The sequence below is a fragment of the Elephantulus edwardii genome, unplaced genomic scaffold (genome assembly GCF_000299155.1).
Source record: "Elephantulus edwardii isolate Elephantulus edwardi_28Jun2011 unplaced genomic scaffold, EleEdw1.0 scaffold00045, whole genome shotgun sequence".
Lineage (NCBI taxonomy): Eukaryota > Metazoa > Chordata > Mammalia > Macroscelidea > Macroscelididae > Elephantulus > Elephantulus edwardii.
This window is the reverse complement of record NW_006399795.1, coordinates 6,812,641-6,827,060: the sequence shown is the minus strand read 5'-3', so window position 1 is coordinate 6,827,060 and position 14,420 is coordinate 6,812,641. Positions and strand designations below refer to the sequence as shown.

Genomic DNA, 14,420 nt, shown 5'->3' with positions numbered 1-14,420 from the left:
TTTTTACCCTGTTGGAGAAGTTTTTGGATGTGCATAGGGATTTGATTCTTAGAAGGTCCCATTCATCTATTTTATCTTCTCCTGGTTGTAGTCCACTGTCTTCTTGCTTGCATGGTTTCTACTGAAAAAAATCAACACTTAATCTTATTTGTTCTCCTTTATAGGTTACTCTTTGTTTTTCTTAACTGCTTTCAGAATTCTTTCCTTGTCTTTCATAATGGCAAATGTTTCTGTGATATGCCTTACTTTTTTTTCATTCTGAGATCTGTTCCATATGAGGTTTGTTCAGCTTCTTGGGTCATGCTTCCTGATACCTGAAAAGTTTTTTTATAGTGACTCTTCCACAGCTTTCTTAGTGCCTTTTTTTGTTTGTTTCTTCCTCTTTTGAAATGAAATTATGTGCATATCATTCCATATCATTAGGCTTTCTTAATTTTTCTTCCTTTCTGATTCTACTTTTTGCTCTAGCAAGTAAGTGCTGAGAGCTCTGTCCTCTGTTCCACAGATTCTGTTCTTCATATCTTTAGTTCTGCTCATCTGTCTCTTCAGCATGCTGACAGCTTCTGAGAGAGTGGTCCTAATATTCTGGATTGCTGTTTCTTGTTTTTCTCTGGCTTCTAATGCCTCATTGGTTTTATCTGCATTGTCTTGAATTGCCTTTTTTTTTTTTTTGCCTGCTGCAAAAGTTCACTTTTTAATGGATATTTTTATAATTCATATACATTATTTCATGGCTATATATTGTGTTTCATATAGTCCTTCATTTATATTTCATTCATTAATATTTTGAGATTTTCTCCCTTCCGTTACAATCATCCCACCAACAACTACTTTTGTGAAAAAATGTAAGCCAGTAACTTCATGCCTCATGGGAAATACCTCTTTAAAGTACTGAAGAGAAAGAATATCAATTTAAAGATTAAGGCACACCTGACCCAAACCATATTACTTTCAATTGTTTCATATGTATGTGCAAGTTAGACAATGAATAAGAAAGACCAGAGAACAATTAATGCCTTTAAATTGTGAGGATTATGAAAAGTATTGCAAATACCATGGCCTGCCAGAATGATAAGCAAATCTATCTTGTAAGAAGTCCCATAAAGTTTCTTTGAAGTGAGAAGGGTAACACTTCAGCTCTTGTACTTTGAGCATATTGTCACTTGAGTCCAGTGCTTGAAGAAGACCTTAATCTTTGATAAAGTAGCTCATTGCTGGCAATCTGGACTTGGTTCAGTGTTCACCCTCCAGATTCGGAAACTGTAAATTCAATAGGAAAGGATAGCTTATCATTATCCCATAGAAGTGCAGGTGGATTTGAACCACCAGCAAGGTGCAACCTTTGAGGTAGCAGCACAACTCCCTACTAACTACACTGCCATAGCTCCCTGGTGTAGTAGAAGGTGACCTTGGCTTTTGCTTGTAGAACCCTGCAATTCTTCGAGTATGTCTTTCACCTGTTGAAAATATTCAACCATTGTTCTTTACAAATCTGTACCAGAAAGTTTGATCAGATTTTCCTGCTTCAAGAAATCTGATTCGGTGTTTTGATCACTCTTTGGGGGAAATATTTTGCTTTGGTTTTGGGGGGAAGCTGTGAGGTAGTCTACTTCTTCATTATCATTATTGCTCATTATCATTTTTCTTGCCTGTAGTTATAGCAGGTGGTAGGTCTGATGACCTTGGCTCGCTTGCTCACTGCCTGAAGACCTTTCTGGTTTCTGGGCTTACAGGAAGACTTGCCTCATTTGAGAAGTTCAACACTCGAGGAAAGAAGGAGAGGGCAACTCAACCTGCCTTTCTGGTCCTTCCTTTCTGGTCATGTGGCAAGGTTTTCTGGGACTGGGGAGCCTAACAGGGAGGAAACTCACTCTACCTCTGACTGGAGCTGGCTGGAAAGTTCACTTCAGCTGGGAGCTCACCTGGAAGTGGTCCCTCCAAAGTTCTCTGTTGCTGGGAAGACTACTGAGAAGGGAACTCACTCGGCCTCTGTCCCAGGGTTGGCTAGAACATTGTCCCAACTGTGAAGCCCAGTGGAAAGGGAACTGGAAGAGAACTTAACCCTACTTTTATTCCTTCCTCTCTCTGCAGATGCTTTTATTGCCATATTTAATGTTCATCTTTTTTATAACAAGCAGGTTCCAAAGCCTCCTCTTTACATTTTCTTCTAAGAATTTAATAGTTACAGTTTTCACAGTCTTTCTTTGGTATATTTTGAATTGCTTTTTGTATATGGCACGAGGAATGAATTCTGATTAAATTTTTTTTTTTTTTGCATTTGGCATTCCATTGTTCTGGCACCATTTCTTTCTTTCTTTTTTTTTAAATAAGTTTTTATTTTATACTGATTTACTTACAACATTTGTATACACTGTTTTTCATACTGTATCTTCCATTTCCTTTACCTACCCCTTCTTCTACCCATCAAATTGTGTGACCCTGTGATTCCTCCCTTGCTCATCTTCTCTCTGCTCCTACCCTCCCCACAGTGGATCCTCATACCTGTTTTACTAGTTATCTTTCTATTTCTACAATAATGATCTTATACAGTAGTTGTCCTTTGGAGACTGAGTTCACTTAGCATAATGCTCTCCAGTCCCTCTCAAATTTTGTTGTAATTTTCAAAATCATTGCTCCTGCATGCTGTGTAGAATTCCACTGGTGAATGCATCACAATTTCTCAATCCATTTGATTGTGGTTGGACGTTTGGGCTGTTTCCATGTTCTTGTGATGGTGACTAACACTGCTATGAGCATGGTATAAAACTCTCCATTCGTGTATCTCATTTCTAATTTTCTCGGGATATATTCCAAGCAGTGAAATAGCTGAGGTATATGAAATTTTTATATTCACCATTTTGGCAAAACGCCAAACTGCTTTCCAGAGTTATTGTACCATTTTATAATCCCACCATCAGTGTGTAAGAGTTCCTGTTTCTCCTCATCCTCTCCAACACTTATGACTTGTTGTCCTGTTAAACTTTGCCACTGCTACTGGGGTAAGATGGTATCTCATTGTGGTTTTGATTTGCATCTCTCTTATTGACAGTGATTTGAGTGTTTCTTCATGTGTCTGTTGGCCATCAGAATGTCTTCCTCTGTGAAGTCTTTCCATGACTTTTGCCCATTTTGTAATTGAGTTATCAGTTTTTTTCTTCTGGCGACCCTTTAGGAGTCTGTAAACTTTTGTTATGAGATGTTTGAGATGGTATTTCCAAATGTGTTTTTCCCCAGTCAGAGAGTTTTCTCTTCACTCCATTGGAAACTGATTTTGATGTGCAAAGGGATTTAATCTTTAGAAGATCCCATTCATCAGTTTTATCCTCTCCTGCTTGTATATTTCTAGCTGTATATGTCAGCCTTTTTATACCAAGAGTTAGGCCTTCTAAGTTTGGTTCCACTTTGTCTATTATGGTCTTTAAGATCTGGGCTTTACCTGGAACCATTTCTTGAAGAGACTTTTTCTACCCCGTTGCACAGTCTTATCAGCTTTATTGAATGTGGATCATGTTGTTGTTGTTGTGTCAAGTCAACTGAGACTCATTGTAACCCTATGAACGATGAATCTGAAACCTGCCCTGTTTTGTGCCATCCTCATCATCGCCTTAGTGAAGCAGAGATAGCACAGGCCCAAAAGGCCCAGAAACCAGGCCACGACAACTCACAGGGGCTCCTTCCGTGAGGTGGGAAGTTGACCGTAAATATATTAATTTTTTACTTTCAGTTCTATTCCTTTATCCTGTATGTCTATATTAATACCAATACAAGGCTATTTTAATTACTGTAGCTTTGTGGTGTGTTTTGAAATCAGGAAATGTGAGTCTTCCTACTTTACTCTTCTTTCTTAACACTGAATGCTATTTGAGGTCCATTGACCTTCCATATGACTTTCCCATTGCTATAAAGAAGGCTGTTAGAATTTTGATGGGGATTGCATTGAATTTATAGATTGCTTTGAGTAGTACTGGCATCTTAATATTAAGTCTTCTAATACATGAATGTGGAATGTCCTTCATTTATTTATCTATTTTTGATTAATGTTTGCTTGAGAAGAGTCTTGAATATACCATGAACTGCCAAGAAAACAGATAGATCTGTCTTGGAGAGGACAGAACCAAGTTTCTCCTTGAAGGATAGGATTTTGAAGCTCCATCTCACATACTTTGGGCACGTGGCCAAGAGGAATCAGTCCTTGGAGAAGGACATCATGCTTGGAAGGGTGGAGTGACAGCGTAGGAGAGGAAGACCCTGGATGACATGGATTGATACAGTAACTGGGACAACTGGGTTAGGTGTCAGAATCACACTGGTTCAGGCTAGGGCAGGCTTCAGAGCTGTTGTATATCAGGTTCCTATACAGACCACTCGATTGCACATTAATAATAACAACAACATGTATGAATATTTTACTTTCCTGGTTAAGTTTGTCACTATGTATTTTATTCTTTTAGATGATATTATAAATAGTCATTCTTCCTTAATTTTTCTCATCTGCTTGTTCATTATTGATGCGTGTTGACTTTGTAAGGCTGCCATCCTGCTGAATTCATTTGTTAGTACTAATAACTCTGTGAGGGGAGTTCTGTGATATAGAGGCTAAGGACTTGTTCCGCCAAAACATAGGCAAGAGGTTTCAGTGCACCAGCTACTCAGAAGGAGAAAAATGGACAATCTCGTCTCCTGTGAGTTGGCCTTTCAAAACTCAAGTGGAGGGTCAGCTATGTGTCAGTTCTGAGTTGGTGGCGACTAGTACAGTAATAGTTAATAGCTCTGGGCATTCTTTGGAGATCTATGATGTTGTCTGAGAAAAGGGATAATTTTACTTCTTCCTTCCTAATGTACTATTGTAATGTGCCACTTGGTCAGAACCAACTCATAGCTGACCCTCCAGCAGGTTTTCAGAGACTGTAAATCACACAGGAAGAAGATTGTGGGTGGATTGAAAATGTGTGCCTTTGGGTTGGCGGTTCAGTTCCTTACCACTTGGCTCCTAGAGCTCCCTCCTTCATAATACAGATGCCTTTTAGTTATCAATTCCCTGCCCCCAAGATGAATTGCTACAGCTAGAACTTCTAGAACAGTGCCGAACATCAGTGGGGAGAGTGGGCATCCTAATGTAATGTCTTATTATTGATCATAATGAAAATTCTTTTTTCCATTGAGTGTATTGTCAGCTATGGGTTTTCATAAATTCCTTTTGGATTATTGAGGATTTTTCCTTCTGTTTCTGTCTTGTTGAATGTTTTTATTATGAAAGAGTACTGAATTTTGTCAAATGCCTTTTCTGTAGTCAATGGGATATCTTGTGGTTCTTTTCTTTATTAATGTAGTTAGTTGAATTGTTGGACCACTCTTGCTTTTCTGGGATAAATCCCACTTGATAATGGTGCTGGTGCTGGTGGTGGTGATAGATGAGGTGCCATCAACTCAGCTACAACTCATACTGACTTAAGGGCAATTGATTAGAACCTAACCCTCCCCTGTGCCATCTTCACAATTTCTGATATATATGTGAGCCCATTGTTACAGCCGCTGTGTCAGTCCATCGTGTTGAAGTTCTTCCTCTCTTTGACCCTGTACCTTTCCCAGCATGATATCTTTTTCCAAAGGCTGGTCCTTCCTGACATCACAGCCAAACTCCATGAGATGAGGTTTCACAATCCTTGACTCTAAGAAGCATCCTGTGTACTCTTCCTTCCAGACAGGCTTGTTTGTTCTTTTGGCAGTCTGTGGGATATTTGGTACTCTTCTCCAGCATGACAACTCAAAAGCATTGATTCTTTTTTTTTTTTTTTAAATTTTATTATTTGTGTGTACCGTCAAATCGGATCTGACTAGTACAGGAGGAGATTGTCCCTCCTTCTCCAGCAGAGCATCTGGTGGATTCGAATCGCGTTCCTCTGGGATTGCAGTGTAGCTTCTTGCCACTAGGCCACCAGAGCTCCCTTCAAAAGCATTGATTCTTCTGTCATCCTTACTTATTGCCTAACTTTCAGATGCATAGTAAGTAATGTGTGCAATTTAGTCTATAAATCGATGTCTTTGCACTTTAACACTTCGGGGAGATCCTTGACAGCAGATTTTCCCAATGTACCACGTCTTTTGATTTCCTGATTGTTGTTACCATGAGTGTTTATTGTAGATCCATGTAAAATGAAATTGTTGACAGCTTCAGACTTTTCTCTGTCACAATGTTACTTTTTGGTCCAATGATGGGCCATTTTGTTCTCTTGATGATGAGATGTAATCCATATTAGTTGTTGATCTTTTGCAGCAGGTATTTCAAGTCCTCTTCACTTTCAGCAAGCAAGTTTAGATTCTTAATAGGGGCACATAACCACCAGTCACAAAGCCAGGGAAGGCAGTCTTGCAGCACTTTTTGCCCCCCTAAATTCGGAAAGCTTTTTTGTTTTGGTTTGGTTTTGCCTAAGCCTTCATGTTTTTAAAACTCTGATCTTCTTTTACAATTTTGAAAAAAATGTATACTCCAAGTGCATGCTTTCCTTTAATTGCTGATGATGGTTGACACTTAAACTAGTCCCAGCATCTATAAAGGTCACATCTTTATTCTAAGGAGAAAGAGCAGATTCAGAACTCAGATGTCCTTAAACTGTCAGATCTCTCTGTGACTTTTGCTTTTTGGAAAGGCCATATCCCCATATATCACCACCCAATTACAACTGCCTTTCACAGGGTCCCGTTTGTTGCTTTATGTTTAGTGTCTTGAAATCCATCATTTACTAGTTTTGTCCATTTATTTTTTCACTTGAAAAGGAATATAAATCTCACCCTTGTTACTCTGTTTTGACTAGAAGTCCTTTGTTTACGGTATTGTTTTAGAGGAGGGAGGCTCACTTAGAGAAGGAAGTGGGTAGAGTCCACCTGAATTGCCTGAATATTACATACTAGGTGAGAGAGAGAATGGATGTTGGGAAGCCCTAGCCTAGAATCTTGTGTTATTCAACCTAATTTCCTTTAGATTCATCATGTTGCTGAATGTTTCACTTATTATTTATCATATTTATAGCATTGTGAAATACTCCATTGTGTAAATGAGAAATTATTTCTTTAAGCATTTATCTATTGATTGACCCTTGGGTCATTTCCATCTCTTTGAAATTTTAAATAATGTTGCAGTAAATATGGATAAACATCTATTAGTTTGTGTTGCATCTCATTTATAAAAGTAAGATTTAATTAAGTGACTTTACATGTGTTGATTACTATAGCTCTATAAAACCTATACACATGTACAAGAAGTATAAAGAAAAGCAAGGAAAATAAAATAAATTTGTATTCTGAGTGATGATGTGTTTTATATTCCATTTGTTAAGTTAATAGAAAGTTAAACCAGTAAACATAAATAAGCATAAGGATTTGGTGGGACTTAAAATTAAAGCTGTCTTTTTCCATCTCAGCAGAGGAAGCCATCCTGAGTCTGGAGCCCTGGACCCTGACCCCACAAGCACCTTTGCTGGCCTCAGAAGAATTTAAACCTGTGGGGCTCACAAAGGCTGTCCTGTCAGCCCACACACAAAAAGAAGAGCAGAATTATGTTGATAAATTCCGAGAAAAGATCCTGTCTTCACCCTACAGCACCTATCTTCAGGAAAGCCGAAGCAAAGCAAAACATTCATTTGTTCAAGGTAGTTAATGCTTTTAAAATGTCCTGTCTAACTAGCTATCAGTTTTGAAGATCTCACCTAAGTACCAAGAGGTAAGCAACAAAGAATGGGGATTTTCCTTATTAGAAGTAGTTTGAAAGATGTGGAAATAAACATAGCAACAGCTTTTATATAGACTCAGGGTCATCATTTTAGAGCTACTTTTTGCCAACCCTGTAGTAAGCTTGGTTACTCTTGGTGTAATGTTTATTCCTTTGTGAGCTGTTTATAATAATTTGAAGTTGTGTTAACTGATTTGTGGCCTTCCTTTGTGTATCAGAATAGAACTGTGCTCTGTAGGATTTTGCATGGATGCTCTCCCTCTCATTTTATACTGGTTTACTTACAAAGTTTATATACATTGTTTTTTCACACCAGATCTTTCTCTTTTCCTTTATCCACCCCTCCCTCCACCCATCAAATTGTGCAGCCCTATGATTGAGCTCCCCTCTCCTTGTGTCCTCATACTCATTCTACAATAATGGACTTAGACATTATTCGTCTTTATGAGACTGAGTTCACTTAGCATAATGCTCTCCATTCCCTCCCATGTTAGGTAGTAATTTACAAAATCATTGCTCCTGTGTGCTGCATAGTATTTCCTGTGTGAATGTACTATAATCTCTCAATCTGTTCCATTGTGGTTGGGCATTTAGGCTGTTTTCATGTTCTTGCTTTGGTGAATAATGCTGCTATGAACATTGGTGTACAAGTTTCTGTTTGTACCTTAGTTCTCATTTTTCTCAGGGTATGTTCCAAGCTGGGCCATATGGAATTTCTATGTTCAGCTTTTTGAGGAAGCACCAAACTGACTTCCAGAGTGTTTGTACCATTTTACAATTGCACCAACAATGTATAGGAGTTCCTATCTTGCCACATTCTCTCCAGCATTTATTATTTGCTGCCCTGCTAAACTTTGCCACTGCTGCTGGAGTGAGATGGCATTTCATTGTGGTTTTGATTTGCATCTCTCTTATTGCCAATAATTTAGAGCATTGTGTGATGTGTCTGTTGACCATCTGAATGTCCTCCTCTGTGAAAAGTCTTTCAGTGTCTCTTGTCTATTTTGTAATTGGGTTATCAGTCTTTTTCTTCTGGAGGCCCAAAAGTATTCTTTAAACTTTCATTATGAGTCTGTTGTCTGAGATGGTATTGCCAAATGTTTTTTTCCCCAGTCTGTAGGGGTTTTTTTCCACCCTATTGGAAAAAGTTTTTGATGAGCACAGAGATTTAATCTTTAGAAGGTCCCATTCATCAATTTTATCCTTTTCGGAGTATGCATTTCTGGCTGTATTTGGCAGTCCCTTTGTACCGTAGCCTAGGCCTTCTAAGCTTGATCTCAGGTTGTCTCTTATGGACTTTATGGTTCTGGGCTTTATTGCCAGGTTTCAGATCTGCCTCAAGTTAATTTATTTGTATAGTGTGAGATGTGGATCCTGTTTCCACTTTCTTCAGATAACAGTCCAGTTTTGCCAGCACCATTTGTTGAAGAGGTTGTTATTTCCCTATTTGATAGGTTTTATTCCCTTGTTGATTATCAGTTGACTGTACATAGATGGGTCCATTTTTGAGTTCTCAATTCTGTTCCATTGGTCTCTGTGCCTGTCATTGTACCAGTACCATACTGTTGTGGTTTCTACTGCGTGTAGTAGGTTTTGAGGTCAGGGAGTGCTATGCCTCCCACTTCATTTTTGTTTTTCAAATGTGCTTTGCTTATTTGGGTTTTCTTTCCTCTCCAAATAAACTTAGCATGTTCCCTTTTGATCTCTTTGAAAAATGAGTTTGGTATCTATGTTGGGATTGTGTTGAACATGGAGATTGCTTTTGGTAAGATTGTCATTTTCACAATATTGAGTCTTCCTGTCCATGATTAGGGAATATTTTTCCATTTATTTAGGTCTTTTATTGTGTCTCACAAAAATGTTCTGTAGTTTTCTTCATATAGGTCTTCTGTGTCTCTAGTTAGGTTCACTCCCACATATCTCAATTTGTGATTGGCTATTGTAAATGGCATTGCTTTCTTGATTTCCTTCTCTGAGTTCTCTTTGTTACTGTAGAGGAATCCTACTTATTTTTGGATATTGATCTTGTATCCTGTCACTCTACTAACTTGATCTATTAGTTTTAACTGCATGGATGTTCTCTTGAAAGAGTACCATTTTTCCAAGGCACTTCTAGATGGACTTGAACTACCAGCCTTTCAGTTATCAGCTGAGCATGTTAACTGTTTACCCCATACAGAGCCTGAATCTGTTTTTGTAACTTGCCTACATCGTTATCCTTTCAGGAGATTCCACTTCCAATCAGACAAAATTAGCCGGTTACAAGAAAGGGAAGCACAAACGGAAAAAACTGCCCGTGCCAGTAGACAGCAACCATTCTGCTGACCACATCTGTCCTCGCTTCAGAGAAGGAGTGCAGGACACGCAGCTCTGGAACTCTGCCAGACCCTCCCCACCAAATGTCCCTAGCCCAGCTTTCCCATCCACAATGCTGATCCCTAGCCAGACCCCTTACCTCGTGCCTGCATGTCCGCTTCCAGCTGTCGCCTCTCTGGAAGGAGTGTGTGCAGCATCAGGAACTGCACTGCCTTGTCTGCCTAGGCTCCCAACACCAGGTGGCCTGACGCCTGTCCCAGTGTTTCCTGCTCCTTACTTGGACACTTTCATGACTGTTTTCCTAAATGACCCTCCTGCCTATCCCCTATTATTACCATCATTCCCGCCTTATTCATTCCTGGAAGCAGCAGGTTCTGTTGAAACAACAGTGGCTCCTGGCCCAGAACCAACATCATCAGCCACCAACCAAAGGAAGACAGAGGACAGATGGGAGACACGCAGTGAGGATCATCCCTTCATTACTTCCCAGAGCAGCTCCCCTCTGCAGCTAGACCTGCTTCAGGAGGAAATGCCCACGACTTCTGAGTCTCTCCATCAGATGAAAAGGGACCTTTGCTCAGAAGCTGAGTGTGTAAGTGATGCTGACTTCTACCCCATGAATGAGAACATAAATTCAGGTCCTTGTTGTACATTTGAGGTCTTCCCATTGGGTAGAACACTGTGTTTCAGTGGGTAATCTACCCATTGGCTGACTGTAGATGTAAACTCTGTTTTTAGATTAAACATGGCAAATAACTCCCTGATTACACCTTAAAAGAAACAATTTTAAAACTATGTTATGTCCTGATTTCTTAGCACAGCCTTACTTTCCTTTCTTAGAGTTTCTGTGACAAAATGTCACTGGTGACTTTAAAGAACAGAATGCCTTTTCTCACAGTTTGGGAGACTCTAAGTCTTAAATTCAAGGTGCTTGTACTTGGGAAAGGCTTATCTTTCTCTGTCAACTCTGGGGAAGGATTCTTGGCTCTTTCAACCCTAATGCCCTCAGTTCCTTGGAAATCTATTCATGAGTCTGTCTTTCCCATTTGTTTTTCCCTCTGTGTCTAACCTGCTTGTTAAATAACTCAGAAGTCGTTAGATTTAGGACCCACTGACACGTACAGGGAGCTCTGGTGGTTCAGTGAGTAAGCGAGCTGTGTTGCTAACTCAAAGGCATGCAGCTGGAATCCATCAGATGCTCCTCAGGAGAGAGATGGATGGTTTCCTCCCGTGTGATTTACAGTCTCTTAAAACCCGATGGAGGGTCAGCTATGAGTCAGTTCTGACTCGGCAGCAATGAGTTGAGTTAAATTTTGCACCTATAAGGAGCTTCGAGCTAAAGTGTGTCAGAGATGATGAGAATGGCACCATATAGGACAAGGTTCAGGTCTGTATTTCATTAAGGTCACTATGAGCCATACTCAGCTTGGTGGTAAACAACACCAATAACAATGGAGCTTTGGTGGCCTCATCCTTAAGCAGTTGCACTGTTGACCCAAAGGCTGAACCTCTCTAGCTGTTCGAATCCACCAGTGATTCTACAGAGGAAAGAAGGGCAGCCTCCTCGTGTATGATTTACCACCTCTGAAAATCCACTGGAGGGTCAGCTACCAGTCAATTCAGACTCAGTGATAGTGAGTCATTGAGTGTACGCTGACTGGGCCTCATTAACATAAAGGGAATCCCTGTTCCCAGAGAATCCTGTCCATAGGGATAAGGAATAGGTTTCTAACACATCTATGTTCAATCCATAACAGATGCCTTGTTAGATTTCTCCAGAGCTGCTCTCTTTCAAGTTACCTATTTGAGCTGGGGTGCTTTTTAAAATTGCTTTAACATTTGATATCCATAGGATAACTTTCGTATTACCTGTAACTTATGCTTAGAGCGCTCTGGCCGTACGGTCCATAGGGAGTTGGGCTGCTAGCCACAAGCTGACACCTCTCTGGTGTTTGAATCCCTCAGTGGCTCCCTGGGGAATAAATGGCAGTCCCCTCCCATGTGATATACGCCATCAAAAAATCTGCTCACTGAAGGGCCAACTGAGTCAGTTCTGATTCAACAACAATTCTGATTCAAATGAATAATTCTGAGTTAAACTTTGGTTGCTTAGTTAGGACTGAGGTAATGGTCTGGTAATGGTCTGGTATGTGGGAAGATTGCACATTTCCTCCCATCATAGTGAGGATTCCCTGAGGCTCGGTGCTCGTTCCACTGGGTGAACCTCAGGTGTCATAACAGAAGGGAAAAGTCAGGCTTCAATTTCAGCTTTAGCGCTCAGAAGAGCGGGCAGTTTGTAGTCAGATGTGTCGTTGCCAAAAAGGAAAACATTTTGTTTATAGGATTCATGAACAATGTGGGTATTTACACAAAATTTTTCCCCTGACTTTTCCTTGAGGCCTAGAAAACACACACACACACACACACACACACACACACACACCCCAGATGTTCAAAATTTGATGATCCAAATCAGGAAAATATGCTCAATTTTGAAAGCCTTATGTTAGTATAGTTGTTTAAAAGCTTATTAATACAAAGTAATTATTTGCATGAATAAACTTAGGCTGTCAAATAAGATGTGAGTTTATATCCCAGCTCTGCTGCTTGTCAGGAGGGGCTGGCTTAGACATGTTACTTAACTTTTCTTTGTATTTGTTTCCTTATTAGAAAAATTAGATCAATGCTTCTTGACTTATCAAATAATGTTGGATGTTTTTGGAATAATACTCAGAACATAGACAGGATATAATAGGTCTCTGCTGAATGGATGACGAAAGAAAAGAAATAGATATCCCACACATGTGTAGTACTTGACACACTTGTAGATGCTCAGAAAAGAATAATCCCTTTGCTACTACATCCTAGGAGAGCTTGAGGATTTTCTTAGGGACAGGATGACTATTTCTTACTTTTCAGTTAATCTCTGTAAGTTTTACTCTGTTGAACATAATCATTTTTGATCTGTCATTTTGTAATATGCTTGAGAGGTTTAGATTAAACTGTTTTTACTTCTGTCTTTCCTTTATAGCAGCATGCTGCAGGCAGCAGTGAGTGTAAAAACAACTGTTCCACAGCCTGTGAAGTGTCCACTGGGTTACATCCCAAGGACTCCCCCCCTGGAATGGATTCTGCAGCATCAGGTAGGGGATCAGTATAGCTAATTCGTTAAATCCTGTTTCCAGGAATCACTATAATAAAATAGACTCAGACTACCTGGTTTTGGCACTGATGTGAGAGTTGGAGTTTCCCCACCCTTCTTTTATAAGCTTTATTTAGGGTATGTTGTTGTTATGTGCTGTCAAGTCGTTTGCAACTCATAGCGACGCTATGTACAACAGCTCTGGACCCTGCTCTATCTCTGACACACACCTATCCCCACTACCTCAGTGACAGAATCAATCCGTCTCATCAAGGGTCTTCCTCTTTTGCGCTGACCTTCCCAAGCATGACATCCCTCTCCAAGGACTGATCCCACCTTGCAACAAGTCCACAGTATGTCAGACGGAGCTTCAGAATGCTTGCTTCCAAGGAACAGCCTGGCTTCACCCTCACCATGACGAACTTGTTTGTTCTCCTAGCAGTCCATAGTATATTCAAGACTCTTCTCCAGCAACCAAAGCTCAAAAGCATCAATTCTCCTTCTATCATACCTAGTCATTGTCCAGCTCTGTGATGCATAGCAAGTAATGGCAAAAAACCATGGCCTGTATCAGGTGCACCTTAGTCTCCAGACTGACATTGTTGCTCCTCAGTATCTTAGAGAGGTCTCTGACAGCCGACTTTCCTAGTGCAATTCATCTTTTAATTTCCTGGCTGCTGGTACCAAGAGTGTTGATTATAGAGCCAAGCAAACTGAAGCTGTCAACAATCTCAATCCCTTTACCATCTATCATGATGCTACCAGTCAGCCCAGTGGTGAGAATCTTTGTTTTCTTGATGTTGGGCTTCAATCCTTACTTTACGTTAAAAAATATTCTCCAGTTTTAGATGTACGAAGTGAAATGTCTGGCACAGTATAAATTAGTATAACCCTACACAATCACCAGGTAGAACATTTCTGTCTGGTAAAATTCCCTTGTGACCCTTGTCATCCATCCTCCTTGTCCTTGAAACCACTGGTTTGCTTTCTCTCACTTCAATTTTACTTTTCTTTTTTTATTATTAAATTTTATTAATTTTAATGAACATTTACAGAGATTTGGGGTTTTCATTCATTCATTGTTGCACTATTTTATCTACCCTCCTCCCCAGTTCGTTCTTCTCCCCCCCCCTTGAAAGTCTGTTTTAATTGTCCAATTGCCACAGTGCTTGTCAAAGCCAGTTCTGATTAATCTCCTTTGTCAGTGTGTCCTTTGCCATTCCCTATCACTCCTCC

At 39.9% G+C, this 14,420-nt stretch overlaps 1 protein-coding gene across 1 annotated transcript in view; it reads left to right on the top strand.

Annotated features, from left to right (window-relative positions):
• Positions 1 to 14,420, top strand: part of PER3 (period circadian clock 3) — a 108,494-nt gene that overhangs the window by 83,626 nt on the left and 10,448 nt on the right. Inside the window, exons 16-18 of the mRNA XM_006885913.1 lie at positions 7,419 to 7,646; positions 9,952 to 10,634; positions 13,074 to 13,185. Of these exons, the coding sequence (XP_006885975.1) occupies positions 7,419 to 7,646; positions 9,952 to 10,634; positions 13,074 to 13,185 (1,023 nt within the window). The remainder of the gene's footprint in view (positions 1 to 7,418; positions 7,647 to 9,951; positions 10,635 to 13,073; positions 13,186 to 14,420) is intronic.